This window comes from Topomyia yanbarensis, chromosome 2, assembly GCF_030247195.1.
Source record: "Topomyia yanbarensis strain Yona2022 chromosome 2, ASM3024719v1, whole genome shotgun sequence".
NCBI lineage: Eukaryota > Metazoa > Arthropoda > Insecta > Diptera > Culicidae > Topomyia > Topomyia yanbarensis.
Window position 1 is genome coordinate 435,682,703 of NC_080671.1, and position 21,648 is coordinate 435,704,350.

Below are 21,648 nucleotides of genomic sequence, written 5' to 3' on the forward strand. Positions count from 1 at the left end.
GAAGATCACCCAATGTTTCGGTTCGGGATGAAAAAACACGCCAATTTATGTAATATAACGAGAATATTATTTATTCTTCATTTAATGACCAATTGTCAATTTTACATAACTACCTTTGCAGGAATGGTTTTCGATAAAAAAAAATTGAATTTTGGTTGTGTACAAGGGACAGGTTCTTTGAAACTGTCATCATTAAGCTTTTTGTTTCCCCTTTATTCTACTTTCCGCTTAAGATATCGACGATTTATAAATTTCTCAGAACATTACAAATTCGACGTTCATTAATAGTAAATGTAAATTCGAATTCCACGAATTCCAAATGCCAGTAATTTGTTTTGCCATAGGTAGATATAACTACACGTGCATGGTGCTACTTCAGCTTAGAATGATTCTATAATTCTTGGATGAGCCTAGGAACCAGCTCGGGTGCTCAAATTTAAAATATTCGAGATCTTTAGTCGATTCTCCGTATTAACAAGTTGGGTTCAGATCGAATTTCTCGAAATTATAAATTTTCTGGTTCGGGTCGTGTTCGGGTTTTTCGAATTTTGAAATTCTCGGGTTCGGGTTTTACAAAATTGTCATTCTCAATTTGAGGTTATTAGCAAGTGACAACAGTGGACTTTGTAGGCAAAAATTTGCGTCGTTGTACTACAAGAGAAAAATCAAAGGACCGAGTTGGCTGCCTTGCGGAGTAGCAGCAGATGTGTTTGATGTAGTGATTGCAATAGAAAGTGAGAGGAATATTTTTATTAGGTTAGTTCATTTTCATTCGTTCGCCAAAAATTTGCTCGAGGAATTTGCAAACGGCTTTGGGTGATGTTCAGCTTATTCACTTCCAAGAGAATTGAGAGCTACTGCTTTTTTTAAATAACCTCCGTTCACTCATTCTCTTTTCAGAACAAGTTTATTATAACCGTTCGAGAACGAATGTCCTAGTTTGGACAATGCCATATTTAAGCGTTCTACACGCCTAAGCATATCATCGGCCGAAGGATCTAGTGTTTCTATAATGGTATACAGAAACTTCCGGTTTTAATTGCATTGTGACTACATGTTGGTTTGATACATGTACGGTGTTATTTATTTTTTCTATGAAATAGCTAATCATCATCCGCACTGAGGTGGACCAGTTTTGCGACGCTGCGAGATTGTCATCAGTAGTCGACAAAAGTAAAATATATTAAACAGAAATAAATTGGCAATATAGAAATTTCTAGATAGAAATCCTATCACCTAACAACCAGAAGGAAAAGAAAAAGAATAAAATAAACGGTACACAAACCATACCCATTCAAACGGACATTATTTCTAATATTTCAGCACTGTTTTGAACGTTATTCCGATCGCTTATCTCGCCGGTTCGTCTCTCACCAATTCTCCTTTTGTTGTTGTCTATGTCTTTCTCAAAACAGGTTTCATCAATCAACGTGTGCGAAGCGGTCCAGTCCACTAGTCCAGCAGGCACGATCAGTATTCAGTTAGTTCGCGATCGTCTCAGTGTCAATACGGGTTTGCAAACACTTCTCACCATTGTTAGTCGTTGTTTTGTTTTCTTTTTTTTTGTCGACCCACAGCTGATAGCTGCGCAACTTCGGGGTCACCAACGGCCACGGCGCCTCGCTGGCGAAGGTCTCGCAAAGCACCGGTCGGTGGATGCAAGCGATCGTAATCAGTGTTAATTACTTTCACTTACTGCTTGTTGCGTGATATATAACACTTTCGAGAAGAAGTTAAAAGTGATATTTGTTAAAGTACTCGCCGGCCATTATGAGGGCGTTTAAATTGATCTGCTTCGGCGCAATTTTTTTAATTGCTTTTGCTTCGCTTACAGGTGAGCCGGTTTGAGATTAGAATGATCTTCAGATGTGTTTTAGATGTGGAAGCAATAAATCACGAATAGGCGGAGTTTCGTTTGTGAGATGTTTGTGAAATAGGATATTTAAAACATTGATTGTGATCAATACACAAATATGAACATCGATTGTTTTGTCTGATCGTGCACAAATATTGGCGAACTGTTGTTCATGTCACGTCCTTAGTTCAATCTACTTTTTACCTTGACCGGGTTTTTACGTCCACACAATGATATTTTCGAGTATCGCCAAACAGCCGAGTGATGTCACCCCAAGCATCGTGAGATCATAAGCGGTCGTCAACAAGTTTGTAATGAGTCTAAAATGAAATCACGATTGATTCAATTAGCTCTCATTTAAAATGTAGATTGACACAATCTTCCAGTAAAACAATAACAATCAACATTCTCCTAGATGCAGCTATTCGGTTCCACGAATTGAAGCATTCTGATCTAATGCATTGACTGTAGAACGCTCCTATTGACCTTCGTTATCGCTATCCGTTTCAATTTTAGATGCTCAATGGTTCGGTAGCAAAAAGAAGAAGGAAGAAGACCCGAACGTTGCTCTACTCTCGTATACTCCGGTAGATCCAGACTCGGTTCCACCGCCCGTGGTTGTTACTTCAACTACGACTAGTACCACAACTCCTGCGCCTACTACTACTAAAAAGAAGGGATTCTTTGGTGGACTTTTCGGTGGAAGTAGTAAGAAGGACAAGGAGGCTACATCGACTACTACAACAACGGCAAAGCCAACTACGACTTCAACAACAGTTGCAAGTACAACGAAAAAATCGGGTGGCTTCTTCGGAGGCCTCTTCGGCGGAGGTAAAAAGGACAAAACTAGTACTACAGTTGCACCCAGCACAACAAAAGCCACGCCAACATCTACGGCCAAATCAGTTGTTTCTTCCACGGTAGCCTCTCCTACTGTGAGTACAATCAAATCTCCAACTGCCAAGGATGTGCCGATTCCTTCAGTTCCGACGACGGCAGCTTCTGCACCTAAACCTCCATCAGTCCCACCCAAACCTGTGTCATCAACTCCTACATCTGCCTTTCCTCCGCTTCCACCGAAACCGGGCAGCCCAACACCGGCATCTGTCCCAACTTCAACCATAGCTAGTGCCTGGAATAAACCACTTCCGAAGGATCCAGTGGGTACTCCAGGCGTAAGCTTTGTACCAACACAACCTCCAGCACCCGGTGCTTCGAGTAGAGGAACAACTCCGAGATACAGCGAAGGACCAACGGCAACCGACGAAGAGCTGGCTACCCTATCCGAGCAACTGTTCTCCAAGGAAAATAGTCAACTGACCAAATACGTCCGTGCTAACTACCAACGTCAAACACTATCCTCGTCTACCCTGGATGAAGCACCCGAACCGTAAGTGGGTTTAAAAATTACTTCTATCGCAATGAGTAAACATTCTTTTCTCTACAGCTTCCTCTCCGTCGATGAACGCCAAGTCTATGCCGTTCCGACGATCGAGAAAATGCGTGCTCTGTTCAATAACTACGAACTGGACACGATGGTCAACGAGCACGTAACTGCGATGGAGAAGAAAGAAGAGAACGACTTCGTAGACGCACTGCTTGCGACGAACGTAATGCGAAGTGCCATGCTATTCCTGCAGAAGAAGGGTGTGGTGACTGCAGATCCAAAGACACACCACGAGCTGCTAAAGACCATCTGGTTCAATCTGTACTCGCGAGGAAACGGCAAAATAGGTAGCAGCGGGTTTGAGCATGTTTTCCTAAATGAAATCAGCAACGGGACGATGATCGGACTGCACAACTGGTTGTATCTGTACGAACAGGAAAAGGCTGGTCATCTCGACTATCAGGGTTACCTGAAGAAGTTTGATCTTGGAAGTGTGAGTAATGCCAACCTCTAATAATCAATTCATCCTATAATCAATTCGAGAGTTACAATTTCGACTCACCATTTCTTTACAGAAAGGAGAAATCGCTAAAGTCCGGCTGACCTTCGACAAGTTACCGAAGCCATCCAACTCACTGTTTGTGGCCACCTCCCCGGAGCTGGAGTTCGCTCTATACACGGTGTGCTTCCAGATGCGAGCCGACACCGAGTGTCCGCTGGCGTACAATGGGAAAAAGTTCACCATCAAAACGTTCACGTTCCGCTACCGGGGCAAGAATCTGATTGGTGGTGCTTGGCCTAATTTCTAAAACTTCTAGCAGGAGTCTGACGAAGAGCGCGAAACCTTCTCTATAAGGCGTAATCATCTCTGTATATTTTGTAAAAAATGGAAATATATGCACCGATTAAACTGCTCAGTTAATCGTAGTTGTAATCGCTCAACTGTAGACAAGGCAGTAGACCATGAAATCCGAGCTAATCGAACGAAGGTTTTTGTTTTTATTTTGTTCCATTGAATACAAATCACAAACACGACTAATCAATTTCCTAAAAACTGGTCCTGGAATAAGTATTTGATTTTTCGAGGTATATCACTGAAAGTAAACAATCGAGAATTTATTGTTTATATTTAAACGTAGAGTAATACGAGAATACGTACTTCACGAAGGTTAACAAGCTAACAGGAACCCAGTCGGGAACAAACGCCTTACGTTTGTTTATCCGTATTGCTCTGACAATTGTTTTGGCTGCTTCGTTCGGATCAACCAATGGGATCTTGGAGAAGTATCTGAAAATGCATGGGAAATGTATCAATATAATTCAGTCTTCAAATTTATATCTTTCAAAGATAGAAAGTGACAAATTTTTCAAATTCTCAAGCTTCCAGATGGCAAGTTTCCAAGATTCTAAGTTTTCAGGTGTATCCATGTTTTCAAGTTCCAAAATTCACAATTTGTTTATTTATGTGTTGGGTCGTCACTAACAAAACCCTTGGCCCCAAAGGCGGTTGCTTAAACTAATTACATTTCAGAAATAGACATTAGTTTAGATTTAATCGAATTCCTCGTCAGGTTGAACACAAAAGCCACACACACTGTTAAAAATATGCTGAAGTCCGATAACAGTGCTCTGGCGACCATTGTTGGTTCTCCTGAACGGTACTCACTCGTAGAAGAGGCTTCCGAGGAATGTAGGACAATCCATCCTGGCAGAGAGTAAGTCCAAGACAAAAAGGGCTCGAGAGCAGTCCCTCCGGATACCTAGAGTGTCGAGCTGTATTAACTGACACCGGTTTTCGTGGGTCGGCAGCTGAAATTTGTTTTGCCAAGCAAGATGTTGGAGAGCAACGCGTATGAACCGGTGTTGGGCAGCCTCGATTTTGTCAACGCTGTTCTGGTATTAAAACAAAACAATATTCTAACGTTGAGCGAACCGGCGTGCAATAGTTTTTTGCTATTCGCTATTTTCGCTATTCGGAAGATGAACCCAAGCTGTCTTGATGCCTTATCCACGATCTATGGATTATGTAATTTGAACGTTAGTGCCGAATCCATGTGTCGTGTACCCAGTATCGGGTATAAATTAGTACAGCACTAAATTATACCCAAAATAAGGTTAAGCTTATTTAGCGTACCTTTGCAGAAAGGTAAATAAAAAGAAAAGTAATCGAAACGTCAGTCTGTTATTCCAGTGCACTAACAAACTAATAACAATCGCAATCGTTTTCTAAATCGTTGTAAAAGAAATCCATATGGTCAGTAATAAATTTCACGGCTTTCGGAGTGTCTTAAGATAGCGTAATCTCCCCGGAAGTTGGTATATTCAATACTCTCCTGAATCCACTTCGCTTGGTCCTCTTGGAGTCAACACCATAATGACTCCGAGATCCTTGACAGGAGAGTGTCTTGGAATGCTCCAGTCGAAGAAATAGTAGTTAAACTGAATCGGATGGCGCTTCCGGGTGAATGTAACGATTGAGCATATACTCGGATTTAAAACCACTCTGTTCAGATCAATCCACGTGCTAAAACTCTCCAGTTCACTCTGAAGAAAGTCGGCATCGATTTTAACCCGTATTCGTCGAAAAATTTTCATATCGTCAGCGAAAGTAAGGTAATTTAATATTGACGTCATTAAAGTAGAGAAGGAATATTACTAGACGCAGGTGGTTTCCTTGTGGGATGCCGGATGTAGCGAGGAATGGAGTAGATAGATAGTCCTTAATGCTGATTAGGAGTTGCCTTCCGCCGAGTTAGGGACGAAACCAGCGCGAAAGTTGTCCATGAATACCAAGATTGTCCAGCTTTGCTATTGCGATAACATGGTTGATTTTGGCGAAGACAGCAGATGTAAATGTAAATAGCATCGGTTTGCAATGCGTCAGCGAATTCATCAAGTACATATGTTGTGAACGACAGCAGGTTGGTCGTTGTCGATCGCGTGGTCACGTCTGTCCGTCGATGAATTGTAACCAGTGTTTTTATTTCTGTCCAAGATTTGCGAGATTGTCGCGATTAGTTTATAGAATGTGAATATGTCAAGAAAGTTTTTGTGATTTGTCTAAAAGTAGAACACCGTTAGAAGGCTTATGAACGCAGTCAGGAAAACTCGTCACAGTTTCCAGTACCCACCACCAGGAGCCAAGATCGACAAACGGGCAGCAAGTGGGAATGGCGATAATGATTCCAAGAGTAGCAGCTTTCTAAGACGACCTGAAAGGTCAACGGTCGAAAGAAACAGATCAATAACCGCCAAAGCTGTAGTCAATTGCCAGGCGACCATCGACTTTAACAGTTGAGAACGTAGAAGTTGGAAAAGTTAAAATTAGAAAAGTTGTAGTTTTAAAAGGTGACGTAAAAAAGGTTGAAGAGTCAAGTTATAATAGAAGGAAGAACGAAGACAAAGTGGATTGCTGAGAGAAGAATCTAGATTTCCAGGACCCCATGGTTTGTAGTTCGAAGCCGTGGTTTACATTATCAAACCTTTGAGGCCAAGTAAAGACTAGAGATGGTCGAGTTCGGGTTTTTGGACCCGAAACCCGGACCCGTCCCGAACCCGACGGGTTTCGGGTCGGGTTCGGGTTTTATAAATTTAAACTCCTCGGGTTCGGGTTCCGGGTTTTCAAATTTCAATTTCTCGGGTTCGGGTTGGGTCCGGGTTTTTGAAATTTTAAACTTTCGGGTTCGGGTTTTTCGAATATGGAATTTTCTAATTCGGGTCGGGTTCGGGTTTTTGAACAGCGAACCATTTCTTGACACTGTTTGCGACTACACACAACACCCAGTCTCTTTTTGTAGTATTAATTTTATTTACTTTACTTCGTGATACGAATGGATGACACATATAACCGTACTAAATTTTCCCACCTATAAATCGCTAGAATTCGTTATATTTTCTGATGCTCAAGTATTGTATTTTTTATTCAAGTATATAATTTTTTCTCTTCGGATTCGCAAACTGTCCGAATTATTTTCTTTTTTAAACGAGTACTAATGAGAGAGCATTCAACAATAAGTGTTTCGCGTCTAAAATCTCTATGCGATCATCAATAAACCAAGTCAAAGTAAATTTTTCAGAAAATATATTGGTTCAAGCAAGAAGAATCTACGGGAAGTAGAGACAATCTATCAACGATGGCATTCATATGGTAATGGTGTGACAGCGCCACTATCAAATCAGTGGTACATATATGAAACAAGCACTTCCTGTCAGATTGTCCCCGGGCTAGGCCGTTGCATGATTCGAATTCCTTCATGAAAATACATGAATTTTCACTATTTTAAGGAAATAATCTTAAAAATATTGTGTTCTCCCTTCAAGCCATGAGCGGATTTGTAGAAGTTTGGAGTCGTTCCGAGAACTCCACTCCATGTCAAGGCATCTCTACTGGCGCTCATACTGTACTAGCTAATGATGTGACATCAAGAACGCGACAGAGAATCTTGATTGACACCCTTCGACACAAGTTTGAGTTTGACCGTACCAACCAGTAACGCGGGTGACGTCGTGTAAACTATCGAATACGACTTGCTAATTGACAGTGCTTAATTTAATACATGCAATAAACTATAGAAAGCTACTCATGCAGCAATGGTTTTCAATAAAAAACAAACTAAAATTTTTGGTTAAGTCCGACGGGCAAGGTTGTTTGAATCTTTCATCATTATGCCTCTTGTTTCCCATGCCTTAGCCGTTAGCCGATTTATCCTACATTCCGATTAAGATATCGACGATTTATAAGTTTCTCAGAACATTACAAATGCGACATTTAATAATAGTGAATATAAATCCCAATTTCTCTCGCCAGTAATTCGTTTTGCCATAGGTAGATATAACTGGACGCGTATGGTGCTACTTCAGGTTCGAGTGATTCTATAACTATTTTGGATGAGCTTTGGATGATTCTTTTGTATGATCCTTGGATCCAGCTCGGCTTCCTAAATTTAAAAATCTATTTTTTTGGTTGATTCTTCATAATAACAAGTCCGGTTGAGATCGGATTTCTCGAGTTATAAATTTTCTGATTCGGGTTGTGTTCGGGTTTTTAAACTTTGAAAATATCGGGTTCGGGTCGGGCTCGGATTTTACAAAATTTTTATTTTCGGGTCGGGTTTTGCAATTTTAAAATGTTCGGGCTCGGGTTGGGCTCGGGTTTTTCAATTTTCAAGCATTCGGGCTCGGGTCGGGTTCGGGTTCGAAAAAATTGAAACCCGACCATCTCTAGTAAAGACCTGCCGTGTCCGCTCGTTTAACTACGCCAGAAACCGGGCATAACCGACGAACCCCTCGTCGAAGCTCGAGTCCATCGAGGGCCTCGTAGAGGGCCGGCAGCGAGCAACATAGCCGTATCAAAGTCGTGTGGAATTGCGGAGTCGGAGGACGAAAAACAGTAGAAGGACAGAGAACTAGAGCGAAGAAGGGGCCCCGAAGAAGAGAAGACAAAGAAGTGCTAAGGTAGGAGGTAGCCTGTAACGAAGCGGGAAAGGAAGGAATAAAAAAGGTGTCGACAGAATTCAATAAAAGAGGCGTTTGCTTGAGGATACTTACCAGGTGTTTTCTTGACCGCGATTAGCCACGAGCATGTGCCGACCCTGTGGCATTGGGAAAGGGAGTCTCACATTTGCTGGGTAGTAGCGATACTCGAGTTACAGAATTTTAGCCACCAACATTGTAATAGTAAACCTCGATGTTGTTGGAGGTTCAGGTTCAGCAGAGAGCGAAGCGATTTTACCGTTTTGAGAGTGTAGGAAGATCCTTTCGCCAATCTCACGAACAGTATTGGAATGGCTCATTGTCGCTTGGTCTACTGTGGGGGGGGGGGGGGATTCGATGTATCCCGAATCAACTGCGTCGGGGGAGGGGGGGGGGGGTAAAGAAAAAGAAAGATTTCGGAGCTAAAGGTAAATTACTGGAACCGAAGGTTGCATCAGCGCTTGAAGTGTTCGGATCAAATGTGTAATTGCCATTTGTGGCGGATTGGAAGACCCTTACACCCATCCCACACACAGCACCGAGACGACTTCTGAACGCTGGTGGCAAGGTGGACCGAGGACTACCATAGCACCAGCTGCGTTGTGTCCCATTATGAGATCATCATTGACATTGAGGTTGCATTAGCGGAGTACAAGGAAGGGGGCAGAGGAAAATCAGTGGGTGGGCGCCAAATATTCCGGGTACGGATATCCTCTAATTCGCTGAACAGTATACAGGTTTAAGAGCTGCATCACGGTTATTTTGGGTGAACTCCAACTTTGAGGGATATAAAGTTCAAAGTACTTCCATCTATGCCTTTTTCAAGTTTATAAGTTTCCATTTTTCGAAGATTTCTGTTTTCCATATTTTCAAGTTTTCAATTTTCAGTCAATGAATTGTGAATACTACTCAATATTCACAAGCTCATATTCCATGTCACCTTGTTGGACTATTGCGAAAATTTAATCCGTTGACCATTAGTTGAATTAGTTCTACCGAACAATTAAGATTCTTTCCGCTGACAGAACTAAATGGTATGTGTGGTAGAGAACAACAAAGAAAACACCCACGACAAATTTCCGACGAAACTAACGCCTTTCAATTAGCTCATAAAAGTTATCAGTTATCAAGAAGAGAATAGGTATCGGAGCAATAAATAAAGAGGCATGCATCAAGAAAAAGACAACTACTAAATACTTGGAACATGGGACTGTAAGTCCTTTCCAGGTTGCGATCGATTACTGCACATTAAATTTTAAATTCGCAGCTTCGGGATGTAGAAAAGCCGGCATCGAGCGGCTACATTGTACAAGATCAGCGGCATATCAAAAGAGTTGGAAGCTGGCATTTTAATGCTAGTTACGATGCGCCAATGATCGTGTGGCAGGCAGTGCGAGGGGCTATATGTAGTGGAGAGCACAGGTTTTTTCTTCAACTATTTCATCATCAACGTGCAGTAGCCACATGATGCAAAAAGAAAACTTTTACACGCAGCTGGAGCGTGTCTCTGACAGCTGCCCTTATCGGGATATTACGTTCGTTATCGACTACATTAAGGCTCAGATAGGCCTGGAGGTAATGGTGATCGGACCAGACAGAGTAATCTCTTCCATTCAATTCCGCTGTAATATAATATAGTGGAATTGAACGGAAGATATCTGTGCTAAGAGGGTTAATCGTGACATTTCACTAAGTCGGTCAATTGTTTTAATTGTAAAGGAATCTGCATGTTCTCAAACCAATGGTGTACAATACTTAGAGAATTTAAAATCGAACTACTTCAAGGCGGTCGAGCTGCCTAGGAATAACCGCTGCAGCAGGTGATAGCGCTCCCAAAGAAAGAAATAGCAGCTCTGCTCTGCTTTTCTAAAGGATGACTGGCGTAACATGCAAAACACCATAGACTGCATGTTCAAGCATGCTCCTAGTTATGAGAGCTCCGAATTTATCGTGGTCTTCTAACGAAACAATAATTTAGTATGTACATTAGAGTGACAAGCAAAAAAAAATAGACCCCCTATGGGTATGCATCGTATTAGCACTGTAAGTGAAAATAAGACAGATAATTTAATTGTCGACAGCTTTGTCAAAGGCTGCTAGGGAATCCGGCTTTGTTAAAAGAAGTTATTAAATTTTTAGCGAAGTGATGTCTGAGTCAGTTTTGCATTGGACCTAGCAGTGCATGCTTTTGTATCAATATTCGAATCCCACGAACTAAACATTTTTGTTAAATAGTGGTTAGGTTTAGCTCAATAGCATTTTCAGAAGAATTATAGTAAATCATGCAAGTCATGTATTGGTTAGAAAATTTTAGTTCCACCTGTTACTGCATAGAGGGCACCAACGTACGAATGAATAAAAAATTCTTTTCTGATCTATTGCTGATTAAGGTGATTACCCATTCTACGAACCAGTTGCTAAAAAAATCGATAACATCACTTTATATTTAGAATAATGGTAAGTAACCACATTTTTCTTCACTTCCAACGAAGTTGGTATGTTGCGCCGGGTTTTGATCAGTGTAATTAAAATAGTCAGCTAATGGTAGAATCGATAGTGAACAAGATACGTCATCAAAGACCCAAACTACCCGTTTAAAATCATACATATTGAACTCGGTAGGACCATATCTGATCTTTATTGGAATCAAGGATAATTATTCTAAAGATTTCGAAAAAAACTGACGCAGAAATATTCCGCCGTGCCATATATCTTGAAAGTTCACCCGGGTAAGTTCTGAATTGTGATATTCTATCGAAAGCAAGAAAATGACGTAACTGACAACAAGTCTTGTGGAGGACTCCCTCTTGTACATACCCGCTTACAAAGTTGAAATGGACAGTGTGGTGATTGTTGACATGCATAGATCAACTAAAGTGCGGGGTTGGCTGCTTCAAGTGAGCTCCAGTGCTCGAAGATTTTGAATGGCAATCGCACTGAACGGAACTAAATGGTGTGTTCCGTGCAAACTCGTATCGGGTGACATTTAAGCTGTACGCACACGAGGCGACGAGTACGGTCATTATGCCAAATGATATTATGCCAACTGGTCATTATGCCAAATCACCTTTATGCCAATTGACTACTATGCAAAGTAACTATTATGCCAAATGGTCGTTATGCCAATTGGCATTTTGCCAAATGTGTCAGAGCCTTATTTCCAACAACCATTTCTGCTCTGAAAGCTCTTCGGGACCTGTTTCGGGTCATAGTGTCTTGGGAGCCTATCGACCACAGCACCGTGATGTTACTCGGCGCATGAACTGCCTGGGATTTGGGCACCACACAAAAAACTGCCACATGAAACCGCGATGTGGCCGATGTGCAAAGGGCCAAACTATTGCAATATGAGACCTAACCAATAATATCGAACCGAAGTGGTAAAAATTATCATGCTACAAACCGCAGTAGCAAAATACGTGCGGAATTCATCGGCATCCGCTAGAACGTGACACTCAAAAACCAACCCGGCCGTCGTCGAAATTATCAAGCACCAAAGTTTCCCGCTTTGCAGTCGCGCCGATTAGTCCCGAATATGGAGCCCCTTCTCCTTAACATTCAACAAATGACCAACGGTCAGACACATTTCATGGCTAGGCCTCGCCTCACTGCTGCAGCTGTCCCGGGATTACCATATGCAGGTGCTGTATCCGGTAATGCCGAAGAGTCCCCCTTTACTGCGGACGAACTAGTGACTTTGGTGTCCTAGGTAATCATTATTATGCGTACGTGAAGGACCCGAACTGAACAGTTTCACGCTGCTATCTTCATCAACAGGTATAGATCGTAAAGCTATCGCCAATTAGAACGCTTGTCCGCTGAGGAATAAGTTAGAATAAGCATATTGAGTTATTCGTTTTGCTCAATACGAAGAAGATCTACACCATCGTCGTGACGATACTCAACTGAAGCCGGAAGTGAATGTCCATCTAGCAGACTTTGGACTAGACCGATCCAGTGCGGGAGGTGGGGGACTGGACGTTGAAGTAAGGCGCAACATACAATGCCGCCCACTGCCGAACGTTAAGCTCAACTGTCTGTAAGCCATTGTAGCCGAGATTAGAACTTCGCTTGACCCTATCATCATCGTTGTGGTCTACTTTTCGAAACAAACCAGCATCCGGGATGGTATCTCGATCTTGTTAAAAAAAACTATTTAGCCAAGCTGACTTAGCAGGGGATCTCAACGCCCTAGTAACAATTACGGTTTTATGGTGGTTTTATAGCCACTCATAAAACTTAGATTGCCCTTGTAGCGTGCTAAAAAACTTCAATTGTTACTTGGGCGCCCGGCACGAGATGTAGGGCAACTGAAGGCGGAACCGAAATGGGGTTGTTCTTGCTGGCCTATACAACATCGCCGCCCGGAGCGTTCAACGAGAATGTTCAGATGGGGGGCCCATTGCATGCTGGATATCATCAACATCGCCACTGGTCGTCCTCAGCGAGTTGTCATCCGACTAGATCAGACAGAACTGGCGAAACTACAATCACGCCAACAGGGCGGCATTTCAGCGTGTCGTCGCCCAGCACATCAAGGTCGATCTTCCACTGGATGCCCTGGTGGACTTTGACACGGCGCTTCAATCCATCCAACCAGCTATTGTCGTCAGGTCAGCAACACTCTCCAGATACCATGGAAAAACTTATCCGTTTCCGGAAGCTATCTAGGGTTATCAGGACAGGAACTATGGACCTCTTCATCCAAAACGGTTCTGATACCTGACGAAGATTCTAGAGAAAAAACCAAAACCTATACCTGCGCTGGTCATTTGAACGATGGGTCTCTTTGATACTACCTGCCGAAAAGGCTAACGCGCTGGGACTACAGTTCGTGTGTTCTCATAATTTGGGGATATACATAGTCAGCCCACACGAAAGTACCGTTACTAAGAGCGTGGTTGTGATTGATCAATCGCACAGTTTGGTTTCAGAGAAGTCGAGAGTCACAGCGGATGAGTTGATGACTTTTGTTATCACATGTTACCCGAAACATGAAGGCCCTCGGTGTTGACAATAGTTTTATAATAATGGGGCTTCATGAATTGCCGGGACCCCTGATCTTAGTCCAGTGTTCTCATACGTGAAGATGGTACTTTCTCACGTCATCACCAAATACCTTTGAAATAAATTATTTATTGTAATACTATTGATACCTAAGACATAAAACAAATTCACAATCATCAAGTATCTGGAGCAATTACATTATAATTAAATGAATGAATTTGTGCATGAGGGCAGAACACCTATATTAGAAAACTGGTCCCAAGTTAATATCAGTTACTGACGAGAAATCGAACTTACGGGCGCTCAAGCTTCTCAGTTTCAAAAATGTCAAATTTACAAGTTTTTAACTGTTCGAATTTTGAAGTTTCCCGGTTGTGAAATTTTCAAACCACCAAAATTTCAATTATTAGGTTAATAAGTTAAGAGTAATTCAAGTTTTACCATTTCTACGTTGCAAATTTCCATTAATCCATGTTTCTAAATTTTTAGGTATCCTTGTTTCTAAGCTTCAAAATTTCCAGGTTTCAAAGATTTTAGAGCACTAATATTCCAAGAGTCATTGTTCTCAGGCATAAGTTTTCAAATTTCTAGGTTTCCATGTGTACATCCCTAATTTTTAAATTTTAATATTCCAAATGTTAATTACCTTTTTAAGCGTCTAGGTGCTGGTAGCATGACCAGCATTCAACATTTAAATTTACTAAGCTTAAAATTTTTCAAACATAAGGCTTCCCGCATTTTCCTGCCACCAAGATTTGTAAGTACAAGGATTCCAAGCAACTTTGTTTTGAAATTTTGGAGTAACCATTTTACCAAGTTTCTAGCTCACAATTATTTAAGTTCCTTGTTTAAAAGCCAAATTCCAGAATAACTTTCTAAATTCTAAGTTTCCCATATTCCGAAATTTCAGGCTTTAAATTTTCCAGGAGTGGAATTTTTCAGGTTTCTTAGTTTACAAATTGTCAGGTCACCAAATTACTAAGTTTTCAAATTCTTAGTATTCCAAGTCTCCATATTTTCCATTTTTTAAATTTCCAAGCTTTCAAATTACTTAGTTTCAGGTTACCAGTTTCCAGATTCTTAATTTTGAATTTACGAAGTTCCCAAGCTACCAAATACCAATAAAAGGGTCTTCAAGTTTCCTAGTTTCCAGGTTCTTGAATTTTCTAATTTCCAGGTCTCAAGTTTACAAAGTTCCAAGCTTCCGGTTTTCCTATAGTATCAAATTGTCGAAATTCCTCTAAATGCCCTTGGTGCCTAATTTCCAAATTTTTAAATCGCTTGGATTCCAAATTTCTAAGTTTTATATTTTCTATCATTCTATATTTCCATATTTTTTAATGCCAATGTCTAGTGGTGTCTAGTTTTCATATACCAAAATTTCCAAGTTGTCAAATTTTTAGCTTTTCAAGCTCACCAGTTCCCATTAATTTTCCAAGTATCCAGATTCCTGAATTACAAACTTCAACGTTAACTATATTAAAAAGTTAAGGTTTTTTAAGTTTGCGCAATTTCAAGTTTCCTGGTTTTTAAGTTTCTTCGTCAAGGTTTCGAAGTTACCACGTTTTCAAATTTTCAGGTTGCCAAGTTTCCATATTTCTATGTTTCCTAGTTTATAAATTTAAATTTCCAAGATTCTACATTCTCAAGCCTTCGAAATTGGCGAATTCTCAAAACCACCAATCTCCAAGCTTCGAAAATACCTATTCTCTTAGCTTGCAAGTCTCCAAATAGTTTCCAAGTTGCCATATGTCCAAAGTATCTAATTCTTTAGTTTTCTGTCATTGTTCTAAGATTCCAAGTTTCAAAGAATAAAATTTTGTATGTTCCCCAAATTTACTCTTCTAGAATGTTACCCACTCTGAAATATTCTCCTACTTACGGTATTTTCGAAATAGCATCCACCATCTCCTTCCGCGTGTTCAGAAAGAACGGAAAGATCGTAGTGGTTTTAACAAACTTCGTCTGTCCGGCATGACGAATCTCGTCACGAAGCTCCTCCATGAAGCCTCTCATTGCATATTTGGTCGTGGTATAGTGTCGTATAAATCCAACCGGCAGAAAAGCTGTTGCCGAAACAATGGTCACGATGTGGCCCTTCCGCCGGACGTACATCCCTGGTAGGAAAGTGTTGACGGTCTGAAAAACGAAGAATGTAGAATGTAGAATTTGCGTTCAAATTTCACTTTAAATTCACTCACATAGAAGTTCGCCAAAATATTAACATTCATCAGTCGCTGCAAGTTCTCCGGTACGTACTCATCCGACACTAGGAATGGCACCAGTCCAGCGTTATTGACTAAAATGTCAACCGGTCCCATTTCAGCTTCTATTTTTCGCTGCAGTTCCTTCACCTGATCCGAACAAGCCACGTCGGTCTGCGTTTAGCCATACAAAAAAACACGCGCGAAGGAGAAGACCCGGTCAGTTCGAATCCCATTTCAAGGCCGCCTTCGCCTACTTACATACCTACCTTAAAAGCGGCGGCTTTCACCCCGTAGTAACGCAGTTCTAGCACTGTTCGCAGTGCGTTGTACTCATCCAAGTCGGCCACAACCACATGGCAACCTTGCTTGGCCAACTCGATGGAAATCGCGCGTCCTAGACCGTTCGCTCCCCCAGTGACCAGTGCGATCCATCCTTTGATGTCTTTCGGTTTCTTACAGACGAATTTTCTCATCAACAGATATCCTCCGAGGGGGATCACTTTTGTTACAAATAACAGCACGTTGTAGAAGATTTTTACCCACTGCACTACAGTGACCCACAATGGCCGGGATGACAAGGGACCAGCGGGATTGTACGGTAAGTGTTGAAAGTCCTCGAGGCTTCCCATTCTGCACTCGGCCGAGGCAAACTACTGACTAACCGGCTGACAGCTGGCTGCTGTGAAGAGTTCAGAGGCGTGCAAATTGGAGTGGAAACGGCGTGCATGCTGTTGCAACAAACCAGTTTAGTTCGAGTGGAGGAAAAATCGCGGCAGCGAGCAGATTTTGTTTGATAGCTTCAAACAGCTGGCTAGGGTCCGTGGCGGATAGTGGATTTTGTTGGGCAGCGATTGTTGGTAACCTAAGTGTTCAATAATCTTCAGAATTCGACCATACGAAAATCATTCAGGTCCATTGTTTTGTCTGTAGCAAATAGCAACTGTTAAAAGGCATCCATTTAGAGCTATTTATTGTAAAATTAGGATCAGTAGAATTTTACCTATTTGTTTTTCATGATAGAAACCCGTCTTGCTAACATGCCGATTTTATATGATTCATTAAAACACACAAAAACAACAAACAACAGTATCAAAGAGCCGGTTTTGACATATCATGGCCATGATCGTTTTATTCAGTCCTTCAAAAGAGTGGGAAACTGTGTAAAGGTCGACTGCCTGAGATTTCCGCCGACGCATCTTTTTTTCGTAATTAGACAGTTTCAGTTGGAAACCTGCACTACTGTTATATTTACTTGTTGCTTCAAACCATACCTTCAAAGATTGGGGTTTTCATCTGTAATATCATCTTAACACAACATGCAATTTCAATACGAATCGGTAAAATCAACTAAAATATAATGCCATTGATTATGAGCAGATCGAACAAGCAAAGCTCATTTTCAATCCCAGCCGAGGTCGTTGTGATTTTCCAAGCTGAAAAATTTCTTCGGAAGGGAAGTAAATTCGTTTATCCTAGTCCGGGTTGATAGCTAGAGTCTGGCGTCGGTAATAGGCACTCAATACGGACAAAGGCAGATGGAAAACAAAATTAAAAATAATAGTTTAGCAAATTGTATATTTTCAACATTTACCGATATTGACTTACTTGATATTTTTAAGCCGAAATACATAAATAAATGTGTCTAAAAAGCAAGCTAGATAAATATTTATGATCCTCCCTGTAGTTGTTTCGATATTCAATATTTATTCAATGGGAAAACACGTATAATTGCTGAAAATTCTATTGAGGTTAGGGCTCAATTACGCGCAAACCCTAAATTCCGATTTAATATAGGGGAGATCGGTTCTGCGAAACGTGCAACGTAAGTTGAAGTCCGAACCTAAAACATTCTGGAAGCATGTAAACTGTTACCGTCCCGTTTGTTCGTAACAAGTGAGAGACATCTGGGTTGGAGTTTTTTTTGGTAGTTTGTAAGAATTAGCGTGTAAGTGTTTAAAATTATTTTCTATTTGTTTATCTGGCTCTGTGTTTATATATTGTCGTTAGTATAAATTTCTTGCTATAATTTTTGTATTTTTGTTTAACATAGGATAAGTTTACTAACCCCGGAAAAAAAAATAATAAACCAATAATTAGGCAGCGTATGTTTTCGGAATACTATAAAACTGCTAACGTTACCTTTTGAGAAACTACGGACGCACTGCTATATACCGACCCAGACCTCAAAAAGAGACCTTTTGCGTCCACCCCGGAACATCCATACCAGGTGTTGGGGCTTATCAAAGGTTCCCTTAAGGAACCGTGATTAAGTGCCCGGGCCAGCAGCAGCCGTACTTCTCAAACGGTAATATATAAAAAAAACCTTTTTGTAACGGAAAAACCGCAACGCTTAAAAGACGGAAAAAGACCGCATTAATAGCCAAACCCTGTAAAATGTTCCCGAAATATTTGAACAGCCAAAATTATACCACTTCGAAGGGATATTTTGGCGGCTCATCACTACTGCATCCTGCACGTCAACGGGGGCGGGAGAGAGAGCATGAAGATCGCAGAATAATGGAAAGGGAGAGGAGATGGTAAGTGAGGACAGAGAAGAGAAGTACCACTTCGAACAAAAAAAATTACGAAAGTTCTCACAAAAGCGAATCGGATTTGTTGCTGGTTTTCCTTGGTTTGATTTGAGAGTGCACCCGTATGACGTTTCAACTAGTATAACTTTTGAGACTGGCTCGTATAAATCGTTGCAGGCGGTAAGGTAGAGCTTCGCTAAAGCGTACAGTAAATAACAGAAAATGTATTATTGCGTTTCGTATCATAGATTTTACTTTTCTGATTGATAATATGCTTATTACTGTATGTAATCATTGAACGCTCGTTTTCTAAAACGACATTATCTGTTATTTTTACGGGGCGTCCGGAGAATCATCCAGTTTCAACGGAATGTTCTCTGACTACCTGGTCCGCTTTTATTAATTTTGCATATTGAAGAGTAACTCGTAAGGAACCTTTGCTAAGCAGCATATGATTGCAGAGCCCTCTTTCTAACTAGTGGGACGTGATCTTCCGCATGGGTGGTGGATTTTTCCATTTGTCATAAATATTACTTGTGATAATTAAGCTGAAGAAGTAAACTTTTTTCTGAATTCCAATCTAATGCAGTGACAGCTAATGTGAGTACTTAAGGTCACAAGAGCACTTAGCACATATTAGGAAATCCAATGGAAGATTTTGTCGTGATAATTCAATTTTGTAAAAAAATATTTGTAATTTTTCGAACAAAAAAATAAAAAAAGGTTCGATAAAACGTCAGCTGCATCGGAAAAAATCGAAAACAGCATATGGCTTAATGACCCAATGAACGTATACAAGCCATCGTCGGTCTTAAATTGTTTTCTCGAACAGTTTAACTATTTTTAAATTTATTTTAGAAAAATTCCTTAACTTTACTGCTGAGTAACTGATTAATAATAGCTTCTCGGTACGCAGAACTGAAAAGTGTGTAGCAGCGATGCCACAAGTACATATTTATCTAGAAAGGTACAGATTTTTCGAGTATTTTTGGTACAAATTCTGTACGATACGGATAATATATTTTTGTAAAAAGTACAGTTTGGTACACATTTTTTTTTGACACGACAGGTAAAATAATTTAACACTACGATGCATACCAGTAATCAGGTTATAAATGTTGAGTTAGACCGCTGATAGAGTGATGGCGAGAAACTGAGCTGGAGCTAGCACTGATATTAGGATGCGGGATTTCAGAAACTTGCTTGCAGCAAATCAAAGGATTGATGTCAAAATAGGTTTGTTACAGTACATAGGAAAAACTGGAAGTACTTCTTCTCCTGTTCTACTTCTAGTAGCAAACCGAATTAAAAATTAGCAAGTTTTTTTGTTCCTGTTTGCTACGGAGCAACTAGAAGCAAGAACCGTGTATTGAAACAAACCTAATGAAAGCCGAGCGGATCTGCGCGGATTGCTTGCGTTTACTGTGATAGGTCGCTTACAGAGTGGCGGCGAGAAACTGTGTATGTGCTGCCCAAGTAACCATAAGCATTAAGCCATTGCACTATATTGGCTATACATTTGCACCAATGTTGCATTGAAACCCCTTTACAGCTTTAACTATGCAATAAAGCTCTATATTAGCATCAATAATGCATAATAGCGCAACCGACATATAGCATTATCACTGGCTCTCTATATGGCGTATATAAAGCTGATATAACTCGTACATGCTTCAAGGATCTTTAAAGCATGTAAGCTTTACAAGTGCATTTACTGCCATTATAGAACAAATAAAAAGCCGATATAATGCTATTATAATGCTATGGGTTTATTTGTTATGCAACTCTTCTTGAAGATTATATTGGGCATATTTCATTTCAATCGAACATATGCAATATTGTCTAGGAAGCAAACGCAGCGCACTTACCGTGAAGGACGAGGCTAGGTACCTCAGTTCGAGACATACTAAAGGTAATTTTCGTGAAACATTCATATCATGTGAGAACGAAAACACATTAAGGATATTCATTACAATATATTAGAAGAGAGTCAATTACGGTTTTAAGCAGAACATTTTATTTTAAAATTTTTCCCTTTTGCTCATCATACCGAAAGGAAACATAAGAAATGATTTTAAAACCATGGCGGACAATGACAGCCAACTGAAGCTAATGCTAATAGCATTAGTACTGCAGAAACGAGCTGTCAATCTATGCACAGCAATAGCACTATATTTCTCCTTTTCTGGCCTAACACCAGCATAATATCAGGCTTCACGGCTCTTCAAGACAGCATTATATGTGGATCTAAAGCAGATATTAGGCTACGTTATAATGCTTATGGGTTACTTGGGTGGTACTGACAGTAGGATGCGAGATGCCAGAAACCTGCTTGCAGCATATCAAATGGAACCTGTCAGTGTAAAAGCAAGTAGCCGGTGCAGATCTGCTCGGCTTTCACTCTGACATCATCCCTTTGGTTTGCAGCAAGCAGGTTTTTCGCATTCTAATGTCAGCCCTAGCCCCAGCTTAGCTTCTCGCCGCCACTCTGTAAGCACCCATAGGCTTCATTTGATTTGCTGAATACAAGTTTGTCACATCCTGAGTGCATATAAGGAGAGTGACGACACTGTCAAAATTGGAACAATGATTATTTGTCAATGTCATTCCAAACGAGACAAATCCATGTATTTTGAGAGATCATTTGTTCGTTTGGAATATTACTGGCAGATAATCATGACGGTTATCTTCACTCTCCTTACATACACTCTGGTCACATCTCGCATCCAAATGTCAATACAAGCCCCAGCCAGGGTTGCACATTCACAAATTTTTCTTTAATGTCACAGATTTATTTAACAATTACGTAATCCATGAGACGTGTTGGATCAGCTGATTATTTCTTGATTGTTTCTTCTGACGTTACTCCGCTTTGCTGGGCACAACGTCCGACAAAACCATTGATTCGATCCAACATCAAACGAATCGGAACTAATGAAAGATGTTTGTGTTTGCAGGAGTAAAACAGAACAAACTTGTTACAAAACCCTCCACTGAGTTGTCAAACAAACGTCTCATAGATTGCCTGATTTTTGGTCACAGCTTCTTTTTTTCAGAAGACAGATTTTTAACATTTTGATGAAAATTTCACCGATTTCCACAGATTTTTGGAAATATTTCAATTTTTTATAGATTTTCGGAAATTTTAGTAGAACACACCGTAGTTTTGACTGGCTTCTGGCGAAATTT

The 21,648-nt window shown here is 40.6% G+C and overlaps 2 protein-coding genes across 2 annotated transcripts; one reads left to right on the forward strand and one right to left on the reverse strand.

Moving 5' to 3' along the window:
- The first annotated feature begins 1,467 nt into the window (after positions 1-1,467).
- On the forward strand, positions 1,468-4,164 carry LOC131685525 (endoribonuclease CG2145-like). Its single transcript, XM_058969318.1, has 4 exons — positions 1,468-1,834; positions 2,372-3,245; positions 3,303-3,735; positions 3,818-4,164. Exons 1-4 carry the CDS (start codon positions 1,771-1,773, stop codon positions 4,049-4,051), a joined length of 1,605 nt encoding a protein of 534 aa, XP_058825301.1. The 5' UTR covers positions 1,468-1,770; the 3' UTR covers positions 4,052-4,164.
- Positions 4,165-4,211: 47 nt separating this feature from the next.
- On the reverse strand, positions 4,212-16,777 carry LOC131685526 (estradiol 17-beta-dehydrogenase 11-like). The gene is made up of 5 exons (XM_058969319.1): positions 16,195-16,777; positions 15,923-16,099; positions 15,604-15,860; positions 4,402-4,530; positions 4,212-4,336 (listed from the first exon to the last, which is right to left on the reverse strand). The coding sequence occupies exons 1-5, from the start codon at positions 16,555-16,557 to the stop codon at positions 4,282-4,284; spliced, it is 981 nt and encodes a 326-aa protein (XP_058825302.1). The 5' UTR covers positions 16,558-16,777; the 3' UTR covers positions 4,212-4,281.
- Between the last annotated feature and the right edge of the window lie 4,871 nt (positions 16,778-21,648).

Coding starts and splice junctions, on each gene's coding strand:
- LOC131685525 (XM_058969318.1), top strand. CDS start 1,771: ATGAGGGCGTTTAAATTGATCTGCTTCGGCGCAATTTTTTTAATTGCT. Junction 3,246..3,302: donor CTGGATGAAGCACCCGAACC/GTAAGTGGGTTT, acceptor TTTTCTCTACAG/CTTCCTCTCCGTCGATGAAC. Junction 3,736..3,817: donor AGAAGTTTGATCTTGGAAGT/GTGAGTAATGCC, acceptor ATTTCTTTACAG/AAAGGAGAAATCGCTAAAGT.
- LOC131685526 (XM_058969319.1), bottom strand. CDS start 16,557: ATGGGAAGCCTCGAGGACTTTCAACACTTACCGTACAATCCCGCTGGT. Junction 16,100..16,194: donor TGAAAGCCGCCGCTTTTAAG/GTAGGTATGTAA, acceptor GGCTAAACGCAG/ACCGACGTGGCTTGTTCGGA. Junction 4,337..4,401: donor AGCTTGTTAACCTTCGTGAA/GTACGTATTCTC, acceptor GTTTACTTTCAG/TGATATACCTCGAAAAATCA.